The sequence below is a fragment of the Podarcis raffonei genome, chromosome 9, assembly GCF_027172205.1.
Source record: "Podarcis raffonei isolate rPodRaf1 chromosome 9, rPodRaf1.pri, whole genome shotgun sequence".
Taxonomy (NCBI): domain Eukaryota; kingdom Metazoa; phylum Chordata; class Lepidosauria; order Squamata; family Lacertidae; genus Podarcis; species Podarcis raffonei.
In genome coordinates, this window is record NC_070610.1 from 79,155,699 (window position 1) to 79,169,553 (window position 13,855).

A 13,855-nucleotide genomic window follows, 5' to 3' on the forward strand; every position below is an offset into this window, starting at 1 on the left:
TTGAGGCCGGTGGGCCGGGCGCTCGCAGCAGAATCCCAACACAAGGGAAAGACCAAAGTCTTTTGCCTAAAGTTGTTGAAAATCTTGAAAAAAAAATGAGGTTTTGGAGCTATTTTTAAGGGGAATCACCCCAAACAGGGATTGCATTTTCCCAGACATTTCGACAATTTGCACCCAGGCGCTGCTTCTGGCAGCCAGTTTCCGGATATGAAAAGTCTCGTAGCACCTTAAAGACCAGCAGGTCGATCGCGGCATGAGATTTCGAGGAGAAGAGAGTTTTGCAAAAAAGGAAAAGTGACTCCTAAGTTTGATTTAATGATAATTAATCGTAATCATATGATCCTTGCGGAGGCCTTCCAGCTCTACATATCTAATAATAAGAAAACGCAAAAGTGCTTTTGTCTCTGCAGCAACTCTCTTCCCGCTTTCAGGACTAGCTGGCCCTGGGGGAGGTGGATTATTATTATTATTATTATTATTATTATTATTATTATTATTAGCATTTCCCCCGAGGAAAGCACAAGGTGGCGTCCATGCTTCTCTTCCCCCCATAATATCCACGCAAGACCAACCGTGCAAGATAGGGTTAGGCTGAGAGGCAGGTAGCGGCCAGCCCCCCGAGTGGGAATTTGAACCCCGCTCTTCTGGGTTCCACGCCCAGCACTCTAACCACTGCACCGCACTGCCACACCCCGATTTCTGGGTCTTACAAGAGTCTGGCGGGCCCGATCCATGCCGTCTGTCTCCTTCCTCTTCCCCGCATGGCAGAAGTACCTTCGCCGGAGGAAATACTCTCTCTTTGCCGCCTTCTATTCGGCCACCATGTTGCAGAACGTGGACGATGCCATCCAGTTTGAGGTCAGCGTGGGCAACTATGGCAACAAGTTTGACAGCACCTGCCTCCCTCTGGCCTCCACCACCCAGTACAGCCGGGCCGTGTTTGACGGTAAGGACGAAACAGAACAGACTAAAACAGATTAAAACTCCTACAAACTTTCTAAGCGTCTGGCTTGCCTTGTCTAAGCAAGAAGGCTTTTAGCAGGTGCCAAAAAGCGGGCAGTGAAGGCGCTTGCTTGGGATCAAGTGGCAGGGAGTTCCAAAGTCAGGTTCTGCTGCAGGGAACGATCAGGTTTTATAGAATTGCTTTATAGACTCGCACAATTGTGCGGTCGGAAGGGTTCCCTGAGGGTCATCTAGTCCAACCCCTGCAATGCAGGCGCCACATCTCAATGGGCCCGGAGAGGCGGCCACCCAACATTTCCAGCAAGGACGAAGAGTCCGCCACCTTCAAGGGAGGCCGCTCTGCTGTCAAACAGTGCCAGGGATTCTTTAGCTGTGATTAACCTGCGGAACTCCCCCCCACTGGAAGTGGACACCATCTCGGACGGCTTTAAAAGAGGATTGGGCAAATTCATGGAGAAGACGGCTATCGATGGCTCCTAGCCGAGATGGCTCTGCTCTGCCCTCCGCAGTCGGAGGCCTCAGTGCTTCCGAATCCCAGTTTCTGGAAACAGCAGGAGAGGGAGAGTGTTGCTCTTGTGTTCGAATCCCGCTTGCCGGTTTCCCATTAGGATATCTGCTTGGCTCCTGGGAGAAGAGGAAGCTGCACGAACAGACCCTCCAACTGTTCCTATTTTCCAAAGACAGTCCTGGATTTACAGAAGCCATCCCGGTTTCTGATCTGATCCCAGAATGTCCTGCTTTTCCTTAGGACGTCCCTATTTTCATTGGAGAGATGCTGGAGGGGATATATAATATAATATGATATAATAATATAATATAATATAATATAATATAAATATATTTTATATATAATTGTATTAACTTTTTATTATATTTCTTATTATATATTATATTTTAATATATGTTGGAAGCTGCCCAGAGTCAGATGGGCAGGGTAGCAAAATTATTATCACGGAAGAGGACATCCCTATTTTCACTGCAGAAATGTTGGAGGGTGTGGACTAGATGGGCCATTGGCCTGATCTGGCAGCCTGATCTTATGTATTCCTGCATTTCCGCGGGTCAGACTAGATGACCCATGGGTACCCCTCTGAACTCTACACTGCTGCGATTTTCTATCAGAGTGCTGGACTCAGCGGATGCTCAGCCTGAAAGTCAGATATATCTATGTCTCTATCTCCTTGTCTCACTGGCTGGGGGCTTTTGGGTGTTTTCCATCCCTGCAGGCTGCCAGTATTACTACCTGCCATGGGGCAACGTGAAGCCAGTCGTGGTCCTTTCCTCCTACTGGGAAGACATCAGCCACAGGACCGACGTGCAGAACCGCCTCTGTGGCGCCGCAGACCGGCTGGTGAGTGCCGTAAACATTTCCCATTAACACTCTCCCTCCTCCCGTTTTTGGGGGCCTTTCTCTGCCTTCACGGGAGACCAGTCGACTCGGCAACATCCCCCCTGGGCAGCCCAAAGTGGCCTAGCCCTGAGAAATCACTCTGCACTGGCTCAGGGGAGGGCTGCATGCTTGCCACAAGCACACAGAGGCTGGGAGGCGCCTCTGGTTTCCTGCCTTAAATGCATTTCATAAAATGTATCTACTACTGGATGGTAGGGGAAAAACAATCTCTAAGTGGTTTGCTAAAAAGGTATGGCAAAAGGTATGGTAAAGGGACCCCTGACCATTAGGTCCAATTGTGGCCGACTCTGGGGTTGCGGCGCTCATCTCGCTTTACTGGCCGATGGAGCCGGCGTACAGCTTCCTGGTCATGTGGCCAGCATGACTAAGCCGCTTCTGGCGAACCAGAGCAGCGCACGGAAACGCCGTTTACCTTACCGCTGGAGCGGTACCTATTCATCTGCTTGCACTTTGACGTGCTTTCGAACTGCTAGGTTCGCAGGAGCAGGGACCGAGCAACGGGAGCTCACCCCATTGCGGGGATTTGAACTGCTGACCTTCTGATCGGCAAGTCCTAGGCTTTGTGGTTTAACCCATAGTGCCACCCGCATCCCTCCAACATATATAAAAACATAATAAAACATTAAACATTTAAAAACCCCCACTTCCCTCTACAGGTTTGCCTTCAGGCGGCTCTGAGGTCGGAGAACTCTGTACTCTCCAACATTTCTCCCATGAAAACAGGGACATCCTATTCCATCATGATAATTTTACTTTTTATACCCCTCCCATCTGACTGCGTTGCCCCAGCCACGCTTCGCATTGACTTCAGACAGCTCTGGGGTCAGAGATCTCCATGCCCTCCAACATTTCCCCCTTGAAAATAGGGACATCCTAAGTAAAAGGGATGCGCGTGGCGCTGTGGGTTAAACCACAGAGCCTAGGACTTGCCAATCAGAAGGTCTACAGTTCGAATCCCAATGACAGGGTGAGCTCCCGTTGCTTAGTCCCTGCTCCTGCCCACCTAGCAGTTTGAAAGCATGTCAAAGTGCAAGTAGATCAATACGTACCGCTCCAGCGGGAAGGTAAACGGCGTTTCCGTGCGCTGCTCTGGTTCGCCAGAAGCGGCTTAGTCATGCCGGCCACATGACCCGGAAGCTGTACGCCGGCTCCCTCGGCCAGTAAAGTGAGATGAGGTCCACAACCCCAGAGTCGGCCATGAATGGACCTAACCTTTAAGGAAAAGTGGGACATTCCGGAATCAAATCAGAAACCGGGATGGCTTCTCTAAATCAGGGACGTCACTGGAAAACAGGGACACTTTGGAGGGTCTGAGATTGCCAAGCAGTGCCCCCCTCTGAGCACAGGAGTGAGATGCTGGCAAGGCCTCCCTCGTGTCAGCAATTGGGCTGCAGCATCCTGCCCTCGCTGCAGCACCAGGGAAGCCCCCCACGGAGCGCATTGCAGCAACCCAGACTTGGAACAAGCAGCGCATGAGCTGCTGTGGCAAACCTCTCAGTGTCCAGGAATGGCCGTAGCTGATGAAGCAGCCGCCAAAAGGCACTTCCAGCTGTTAGCGGAGAAATCTGAGGGCTCACTTGGACAAAAAAAAAGGACACCAGCCAGGAAGACCAGAGCAAAACAGCAGCCAGTAGGCTTGGTCTTTATTGAAGACTGTTGCGACAGGACTCCCACCTGCCACCAGGTGGAACAAGATGGAAGCCCCGAACAAAAGAGAACCCAAACTTTTATTAGCTGCTAATCCCCATGTTACACCCCCCCCAAACTACATCACTCATACATCATGGTTACATCATGAAAGGGGAGGTCTGGTGGCAGTAATCTGAGCATCCTGGACCCTGCCCCATGGTTCTCCCTGCCCTCCACCAAACACCCATCAAGTGTTCCGAATATTTTCATTTCCCTGTTTCCCAGCCAAGTTCATCACACCCTTTTGTCTCCATCTGGGTTTGTTATTTGTGGGATGACTACCTGTCTGGCTCTCAGGTATCAGGATGCCAGGGATTATCCCTCAGGCAGAGGAGCTGCTGAGTAGCTGAGCTCACATGTCTATATGAATTTCTGAAGTTTTCCCAGTGAGCCAGAACATAGATACATTTATCAGTGAATTCTTACATTTGGTATTGTGCAGCAGAGGCCCTTTGAATAGATAGGAAGAAACTGTGATGAAGTGTTTTGTGGGGACAAGTCACAAAAGTCACAAAAGCGATTGTGCTGGTTTTGGTAGTGGGCTGCATGTGCATGATATCTGCTGGAGGGGCAACCCCCCCAACCTATACATAAATTCCTGCAACACAGCCCCCCCCCGCTTGTGCACCCACAAGCTGGCAGCCTTGCCTAGTGGTCTGTGTGCACGTGTGACTCCAGCGGTGTCGTTTTTCCCCTCTCTTTCTCCCCAATGTAGGAAGAGAACTTGGCGCTGGTCCAGCTGGCCATCAAAGCCAAGTGCTCTGTGGGCGACCTGGACACCCTTGTCGCTCGGCTGATCGATGAGGTCATCGCGGACTGCAGGTAGGGGTCTGTGGGGCCGCCAGCCTCTTTCTGTGGGGTTGTTATGAGCCGGGTTGTTTGGGTTGGAGGGGGTCCCTGGCAGCAAAGAATGCCCTCCTTCTGGCTGGGAGCATCGGCCGAGCCAAGGCACGGATTCGAAAAAGCGATACTTGAGGCAGGTCGTAAATTTCCACTCGCTGGGCTGCGTACCTGAATGGGCCTCTTTGTGTTTCAGACCCTAAATTGGGGGGGGGGGGGCAGACAGCCGCCTCCAGTTCACAGCCTCACGACTTGTTCCTAACTCATACCCTCCAACATTTCTCCCAGGAAAAGAGGAACGTCCTACTGCAGAATGATAATTTTACTTTTTACACCCCTCCCATCTGACTGGGTTTCCCCAGCCATTCTGGCCAGCTTCCAAAATATATATAAACATAATAAAACATTTTTTTTTTAAAGCTTCCCTCTACAGGATTGCCTTCAGACGGCTCAGGGGTCAGATAACTCCCTACCCTCCAACATTTCTCCCATGAAAATAGGGACGCCCCGTCTCATAATGATAATTGTACTTTTTATACCCTGACTGGGTTGCCCCAGCCGCTCTGGGCTGTTTCCAACATATAGAAAAACATAATCAAACATTAAACATTATTTTTTTTTAAAAAAAACTTCCCTATACAGGGCTTCCCTATTCAGATGACTCGGGGGTCGCATAACTCCATACGTTCCAACATTTCTCCCATGAAAATAGGGACGTCCTAAGGAAATGAGGGATCAAACCAGAAACCAGGATGGCTTCTTTAAATGTTTAATTTCCCCTGGAAAATAGGGGCTCTTGGAGGGTCTGCTAACTGGGCATCTGTGGCCCGTTCTCGACAGGTTTGCAAAAAACCCCGTAAGGACCCTTTGAAGAGGCTGTGTGCCTTACAAAATTCCCCCCTCCCCCCCCCAAAGAGTTATTGGTTCTTGGGTTCACATTTGTGCCCTATAGGCTTCTGTGTGTTTAAGGAATATCACATATTCCAGCGTGCAGAAAGAGACTGAGAGAGGGTGTGGGGGTGGTGGTGTGGGGGTGTGCACGCGCTGGTCTCTTGCAACGAAAGGCGTCTTGCATTGCCTGAAAAATTTAACAAAGGTGAAGCAGGGTTTGGTCCATGCAAGCTTATCTCATGGAATCAAAGAATGGTCAAGTGGGAAGGGACCCCTGGGGTCATCCAGTCCAACCCCCTGCAATGCAGGAATCTCAGCTCAAGCATCCCTGACAGATGGCCATTCAACCTCTGCTTATAAACCTCCAAGGAAGGAGAGTCGATCACCTCCCAAGGGAGTCTCTTCCACCGCCAAGCAGCTCTTAACTGCCAGAATTGTCTCCTAATGTGGAGACAGAATCTCCTTTCTCTTCCTTTGAATCTGTTGGTTTGAGTCCTCCCCTCTGGAGAAGCAGATATGTGTTTCAGATATTTGAAGAGGGCTACAAATGAGCAGAAAGGATAATAATAATAATAATAATAATAATAATAATAATAATAATAATAATAATAAAAAATAATTGATGATGATAACAAAATTGGTGATAATAAATAAATAAATTGATAATAATAATATTGATAATAATAATAAAAATAAAATAATTGATGATAATAATAATAAAATTGTTAACAACAACAACAACTTATTACTTTTACCCCGCCCATCTGGCCAGGCCTCCTCAGCCAATCCCCACAAAAGGAGATTGTGACTCAACAGAGGTGCTGGACTCTGTCTTCTCAGAGGTTTTGAAGCAGAGCTTGGATAGCCACCTGCCATTGGGTCCAGTCGCGGACGACTCTGGGGTTGCGGCACTCATCTCGCTTTACTGGCCGAGGAAGCTGGCGTACAGCTTCCGGGTCATGTGGCCAGCATGACTAAGCCGCTTCTGGCGAACCAGAGCAGCGCACGGAAACGCCGTTTACCTTCCCGCCGGAGCGGTATCTATTTATCTACTTGCACTTTGATGTGCTTTCGAACTGCTAGGTGGGCAGGAGCAGGGACCGAGCAACGGGAGCTCACCCCGTCGTGGGGATTTGAACCGCCGACCTTCTGATCGGCAAGTCCTAGGCTCTGTGGTTTAACCCACAGTGCCACCCGTGTCCCCAAACCCTGGGTTAGGCAAAAGCTAACTGAGAGCCACTGGCAAAGTCCAAATGGCACAGCTGGAAATGCTCCAGGAACAAACTGTCCCATATGCTGGATGGGTGTCACTGCATCTTCCTAGCTCCTGGTGTTTTTTCCTGAGCCCCCCAGAAGGAGTTTCTCTCGCTCTCTCTCTCTCTTTGCCCCCCTCGCTGATGCTTCTCCCCCCTATAAGAAGACGTGGTTGTTTGCAAACGGCCCAAGACACCCGGGTCTGCTGCGCGTGTGTCATACGTGACCTGGGTCAATTCCCGGGACTTTGCTTTCCCGGAGGGAAGCCTCCTTCCAAGAAAAACTCAATTAAACCAGGGGGAGATATCGCTGGCGAAGCTGCCAAGCCGGCGTTTTGTGCAGGCTGGGCTCCTGGGCTCCCTCTCTCTCCCCCTGTCCTGTGGTCTGTCGCTTCCGCTTGGAATAAATCACTGAGCCACAGCAGCTGTCCTGGGAGAAGCGGAAATGATGTCGTGTCGATGGCAACAGCAGGGAAGGTGGCGGTTGCTCAATGCAGGGTAGTTTTGGTCCAAATAACAGGCAATTACTGGACAAAAGATGTCTCAGTGTCCAGAGTTGGCTCCTTTCCATCTTTTCACGGGAGACGGTCTTCACTTTCAGCTCAAACCTCTGCTAAGTTCTCTTCTCCTTGCAGCTTAGTCAGGAGATCCTGGAAGAACTCAGAGGGTGGTTCCTTGACAAATTATTGCAAGAGGCAGACAGCACCGGGGGGGGGGGGGATTAAAGCCTGAAATAAAATTGGCATGAGACTCAAAGCCCAAAGGCTCCTTTGCAACGGAATGGCAGAGCTCTGTTATGGATGAAGCTGAAAACAGAGGACCCCCTCATTTTATAAAACTTAAACTGTTTGTTGCCTTTGATGCAAAGCATAGTCTGGGATGCGGGTGGCACTGTGGGTTAAACCACAGAGCCTAGGACTTGCCGATCAGAAGGTCGGCGGTTCAAATCCCCGCGACGGGGTGAGCTCCCGTTGCTCGGTCCCTGCTCCTGCCAACCTAGCAGTTCGAAAGCACATCCAAGTGCAAGTAGATAAATAGGTACCGCTCCGGCAGGAAGGTAAACGGCGTTTCTGTGCGCTGCTCTGGTTCGCCAGAAGCGGCTTAGTCATGCTGGTCACATGCTGTACGCCGGCTCCCTTGGCCAATAAAGCAAGATGAGCGCCGCAACCCCAGAGTCGGCCAAGACTGGACCTAACAGTCAGGGGTCCCTTTACCTTTACCTATAGTCTGGGATAAGAAGTCCTTTGGGTTTAATTGGACCTGTATCATCTGAACGGCAGCTTCCGGGTTAGGGTAGGATATTTCATTTTTAAAAAACTGTATCTTGTTGGTATATGTTGAAAGAATTTAATTTGAAAAAAGCACCTGTGGCCTTATCAGTCTGAACATGTCTGATCTTGGAAGCTAAGCAGAATTAGGGTTGGTTAGTACTTGGATTGGAGCCAACTGGGAATACCAGGTGCCGTAGGTTCATTTTTTTTTTTTTAAAGACTATGAGCCTATGCACATTTACTCGGGAGCAGGGCTGGGGTTTCTGACAGACATCTGAGCAGGATGCTAGGTTAGATGGGTCCCTTTGGACTGATCCAGTCCAATGCCCTTGTTGTGTTTACCTTCTCGAACCCAAGAAGTTGATGGGAATAGAACTGTCCTTTGAAATTCACGCTTCTCCAAATTTTGTGATAAAGGAAAGGGTGTCTCTAGGCACATGCAAAGTGCATTTCCAATGGAGGGCAAAGAAAGGAAGGTATCAGATAGAGGCATGAAGGCTGGAAAGATTTCAGATTTGTACAGGAAGGCAACAGATTCTGCTTTGGTTTGTTCAGTCAAAAAGAAATGCTGACTCAAGATACTTGTAGTCCACCTTTCCAAGCAAAGCTTCTGAAAGTTTCCAGCTTATATGATAAAAAGATCACAATGCAATTCAGAATAAGTATCTCAGCACTTAAAGCAAGATAAATTGACTATCCGCCCCCGAGATGCTTGCAAGGCAGATATTCTGCTACAGAGCTATGGCAGGGAGGAGACAAACCTATTGCAAATATTAATATTGCACAGTTTGAAGCAATTGGATTCATAAAGACGGACTCCTTTTTGGAAATACAAATTGTCCAGACCCAGAAATATGATGCAAAGATTTACTAACTAAAACTTCTCCCAAACAGGTACAAAACCAAATCAATGGTACATCCAAATGATTCCATGCTTTGCAAAGCATGGGCTCAGCATCTTCTTTAGATATATAATATAATTCTAAACAGACCTAGGTTCAAAAGTCTCTCTCCTTACAGCCCCCATCTGCCTGCATTCCAGCCTGAGGCTGTTTCTCCTCTAGAGGCATCATTAGCACATCCGTCTTTGACTTTGCCCAGGAATAAAAGACCAAGACAACTCCCTTCAAAATGGAGATTTGCAATTGAATACCTTGATCGTGTGATCTAAGGTTAAACACTCACGTGTAAACTAGCAGAAAACGCTAACAGTTTTTTAAAAATATATATTTTTATTAGTTTTCAGATTTTTACAAATCTGTCCAAATTACTTTGAGTTATTGAGTTAATTATTAGCCTGCTAAACACCCAGTGAGTTTTCGTATACCTCAGGGGAACTTTCCAATGTCAAACCTTTCAACAATGCACATGCTGGCATTCTCTTTATAGATCTATCATTTTTATTAAATCTCCAAAAATATTCCCAAACATTTATCATCATATACACAATTTTCTTCTTCACTTCCTGCCCCCCCTTTCCTGATGTTTGCTTTTGTACTTCTTTTTGCTAGCTGTTTTAGCACATATAGAAACTCTGCATTTTAGTATGCAATTAAACTGTTATCCTTAACATGTCCTCTCTGGAGTCAGCCTTGCATTGGGATGTCTTTCTTGACAAACCCTTGGGGTGATTCTCTCCTGCTCTTTGCCCTCTACAGCCAGCCACTGGTGGACGTCACCCAGAAGCCAACCAGCACCCATCTGGACAAGTTCCTGTATCGCTTCCGCAGCACCAATCTCAACCAGATTGTCGAGGCGGCTCTGAGGTTGAAGCATGAAGACTCTGACCTGCAGATGGTGCTGGACCAGGCGGAAGACTGGCTCTCCAGGCTGAAATCCATGGCAGAGGAGGTGAGGGCCTTGCCCCGCATTCGTTCATTTTGTAAAGTTTGCACATCACTTGCTTCTATAAAAAGAACCCTCAAAGTGGTTTGCGAAAAAGATAAAACAAGAAGAATGGTCAACAATGATCGAAGGCTTTCGAAAAGTTAAAATAACTTTTGGAAAGATGAAACCAGTTTTCTAAACATCTGGGCAGGGCTGGATTGAGGTCTGATGAGGCCCTCAGCTACTGAAGGTAATGAGGCCCTTTATGTGTCCAGCTGTCCTTTGTCAACAACAAATTGTCGCTGTTTTTTAATGTTCAATATATGCTATATGGTAATTTATGGACCTAATAGGTATCTCAAGCCATTTGCACATGTTGCCATGCAACCAGTCCATGCAGAATGTTGTCACCCTCTTTTCCGCCTGGCTTTTCTCACGAGTAGGGTTGCCATACATTCGATTTCCCTGGACATATCTGGAATCCTGTGGTTGACAGCAGTGTCCATGTGAAAATCGGGGAAATGTCCGGGAAAATCCAGGCATATGGCAGCCCATATCGACAGTGCCATTTTTTTTCTGTTTCCCCATAAAAATAGCTTTAAAATGCCTTTTTCGTGATCTTGCCCAAAAAGCTCAACAGCTTTGCTCCCAAACCTCTCTTCCAGCCTCAGAACAGCCTGCCGGACGTGGTCATCTGGATGCTGCAGGGCGACCGGCGCGTGGCTTACGCCCGGGTGCCAGCCCACGAGGTCCTCTTTTCCCGGAGCGGGGCCAGTTGCTGCGGCAAAAACTGCGGGAAGCTCCAGACCATTTTCTTGAAGGTAGGCTCCGTTGGCGCCAAAATGTCTTTAAGGAAAAAGAAAAGAAAATCAATTCCTTTTGTGAAATGTTTAGGGCGCCGGATTGCAGAAACGACCTCAATGCGGTTTTGCAAAGAGAGAAAACAGTAAAATGGTTGGGATAAATACACTTGTTGTTGTTGTTTAGTCGTTTAGTCGTGTCCGACTCTTCGTGACCCCATGGACCAGAGCATGCCAGGCACTCTTGTCTTCCAATGTCTCCCGCAGTTTGGTCAAACTCATGCTGGTAGCTTTGAGAACACTGTCCCACCATCTCGTCCTCTGTCGTCCCCTTCTCCTTGTGCCCTCCATCTTTCCCAACATCAGAGTCTTTTCTAGGGAGTCTTCTCTCTCTTTTTTTTAAATAATATTTTATTAGGTTTAAACAATAAAGAAATTAAGAAACATATAAAGACACAAAAATACAAAATTACAAAATACAAAAATACAGACATTAAACATAAGAAAGAAAAAGAGAAAAAGAGAAAAAGAACACATACAAAAGAAAACAAAAAACCTTCTTTTTAAATTTCTCATCTTTGGTTAACTAATTTTCCTGACTTCCTCACGCCTCCCTTTTTTGTATCCCTTTTAAGATTTAATTCAGCAAATTCATCAATCCTATGTAGCTTATCTATTGTCTATTATCAATCCAATCTTAACCTTGTTGCTAGAACCCCTTCAATTCAATTCGATGCCTTCAACATTCAAAAATTTTACAATATTTCTGTAAGTAAGTTTTAAATTTCCTCCAATCTTCTTCCACCGACTCTTCTCCCTGGTCTCGGAGTCTGCCAGTCATTTCCGCCATTTCCATATAATCTATTAGTTGCATCTGCCATTCTTCCAGAGTGGGTAGGTCTTGTGTCTTCCAATGCTTTGCGATGAGGATTCTCGCTGCTGCTGTAGCATACATAAAAAAAGTTCTGTCCTTCTTTGACACCGTTTGGCCAACTATGCCCAGGAGAAAAGCCTCTGGTTTCTTCATAAAAGTGTATTTAAATACTTTTTTCATTTCATTATAGATCATCTCCCAGAAGGTCTTAATTCTTGGGCACGTCCACCAAAGATGAAAGAATGTGCCTTCAATTTCTTTACATTTCCAACATTTATTATCGGGCAAGTGATATATTTTTGCAAGTTTGACTGGGGTCATGTACCACCTGTACATCATTTTCATAATATTCTCTCTTAGGGCATTACAAGCGTGAACTTAATCCCGGTGGTCCACAACTTCTCCCAGTCCGCAAACATAATATTATATCCTATATCTTGTGCCCATTTTATCATTGCAGATTTAACCGTTTCTTCCTCTGTATTCCATTTCAACAGCAGATTGTACATTCTTGATAATATCTTAGCATTGGGTTCTAACAGTTCTGTTTCTAACTTTGATTTTTCCACCTGGAAACCAATTTTTTTATCCAAGTTGTAAACCTCTCTTATTTGAAAGTAATGTAACCAGTCTCGCACCTTCTCTTTAAGCTTCTCATAGCTTAGGGAGTCTTCTCTTCTCATGAGGTGGCCAAAGTCTTAGAGCCTCAGCTTCAGGATCTGTCCTTCCAGTGAGCACTCAGGGCTAATTTCCTTAAGAATGGATAGGTTTGATCTTCTTGCAGTCCATGGGACTCTCAAGAGTCTCCTCCAGTACCAGAATTCAAAAGCATCAATTCTTCGGCAATCAGCCTTCTTGATGGTCCAGCTCTCACTTCCATACATCACTACTGGGAAAACCATAGCTTTAACTATACGGACCTTTGTTGGCAAGGTGATCTCTCTGCTTTTTAAGATGCTGTCTAGGTTTGTCATTGCTTTTCTCCCAAGAAGCAGGCGTCTTTTAATTTCGTGACTGCTGTCACTATCTGCAGTGATCATGGAGCCCAAGAAAGTAAAATCTCTCACTGCCTCCATTTCTTCCCCTTCTATTTGCCAGGAGGTGATGGGCCCAGTGGCCATGATCTTTGTTTTTTTGATGTTGAGCTTCAGACCATATTTTGCACTCTCCTCTTTCACAGCTGGTGCCCCAAAGAGTACCTATGTAGATATCAACCAGCAGGGAGTTCCCAAGTTTAGGCACCACCAAACGAAATGATTGGGTTCTTACAAAGGCAGAGTGGGTGTTCCTTGACACCCCAAAATAGGGATGGGATGAGACTTGTGGTGGGGGGGCGGAGTGGGGCTTTTGGCAAGAGCTGTGATCCAGCCGTCGCCTGGAAGGCAGAGGGATGCTGGATTTTGATGGCTTCTCCTCGGTTTTGTCTCAGTGTCCTCAAGGAGAGGTGATGGGGCCCAGGATCCTGGCCCAGATCCGGGTGCAACTGTGGCTGGGGCTGGCTGTGGACGAGAAGGAATTCAACAAGTCAGCCGAGGGGAGGCTCTCGGTCTTCGCTGAAACGGTGAGCCAAATTCTCTTGGGTTGAGCTAGGCTTGGACTGCGTGGAGTCATAGAATGGCAGAGCTGGAAGGGAATCACAAACCCTCCAAGCACCCCTATTTTCCAGGGACAGCCCTGGATTTACAGAAGCCATCCTGGTTTCTGATTTGATTCTGGAATGCCTGCTTTTCCTTAGTACATCCCTATATTCATCAGAGAAATGTTGGAGGGTCTGGAGTCATGCGACCCCCGAGCCAAGGAGATAAGGAACTAGACAACCTTTACAAGACACCTGAAGGCAGCCCTTTGCGTGGCGAGTTCCCGCCCCCCCCAGTGGAAATAAAGACACATAAGACCACAACTTTATTGGTTACAGGTGATGAGCGGTATTGGCTTAGGCATTGGTCCTAACCAACTATATCCGACTCCAGCCCGTCCACCTGAAGTCCGGGAAGGGTTAACCACCAGCAGGGGGAGTCCTGCTGATGCACATCAAC

The 13,855-nt window shown here is 47.3% G+C and overlaps 1 protein-coding gene across 7 annotated transcripts in view; it reads left to right on the forward strand.

Annotated features, from left to right (window-relative positions):
- Positions 1–13,855, forward strand: part of DYSF (dysferlin) — a 192,992-nt gene that overhangs the window by 70,851 nt on the left and 108,286 nt on the right. For all 7 annotated transcript variants that reach the window (XM_053402225.1, XM_053402229.1, XM_053402227.1 and 4 more), the window contains 6 exons: positions 769–946; positions 2,190–2,314; positions 4,779–4,885; positions 9,977–10,169; positions 10,811–10,966; positions 13,249–13,380. In XM_053402225.1, coding sequence (XP_053258200.1) covers positions 769–946; positions 2,190–2,314; positions 4,779–4,885; positions 9,977–10,169; positions 10,811–10,966; positions 13,249–13,380 — 891 coding nt within the window. The remainder of the gene's footprint in view (positions 1–768; positions 947–2,189; positions 2,315–4,778; positions 4,886–9,976; positions 10,170–10,810; positions 10,967–13,248; positions 13,381–13,855) is intronic.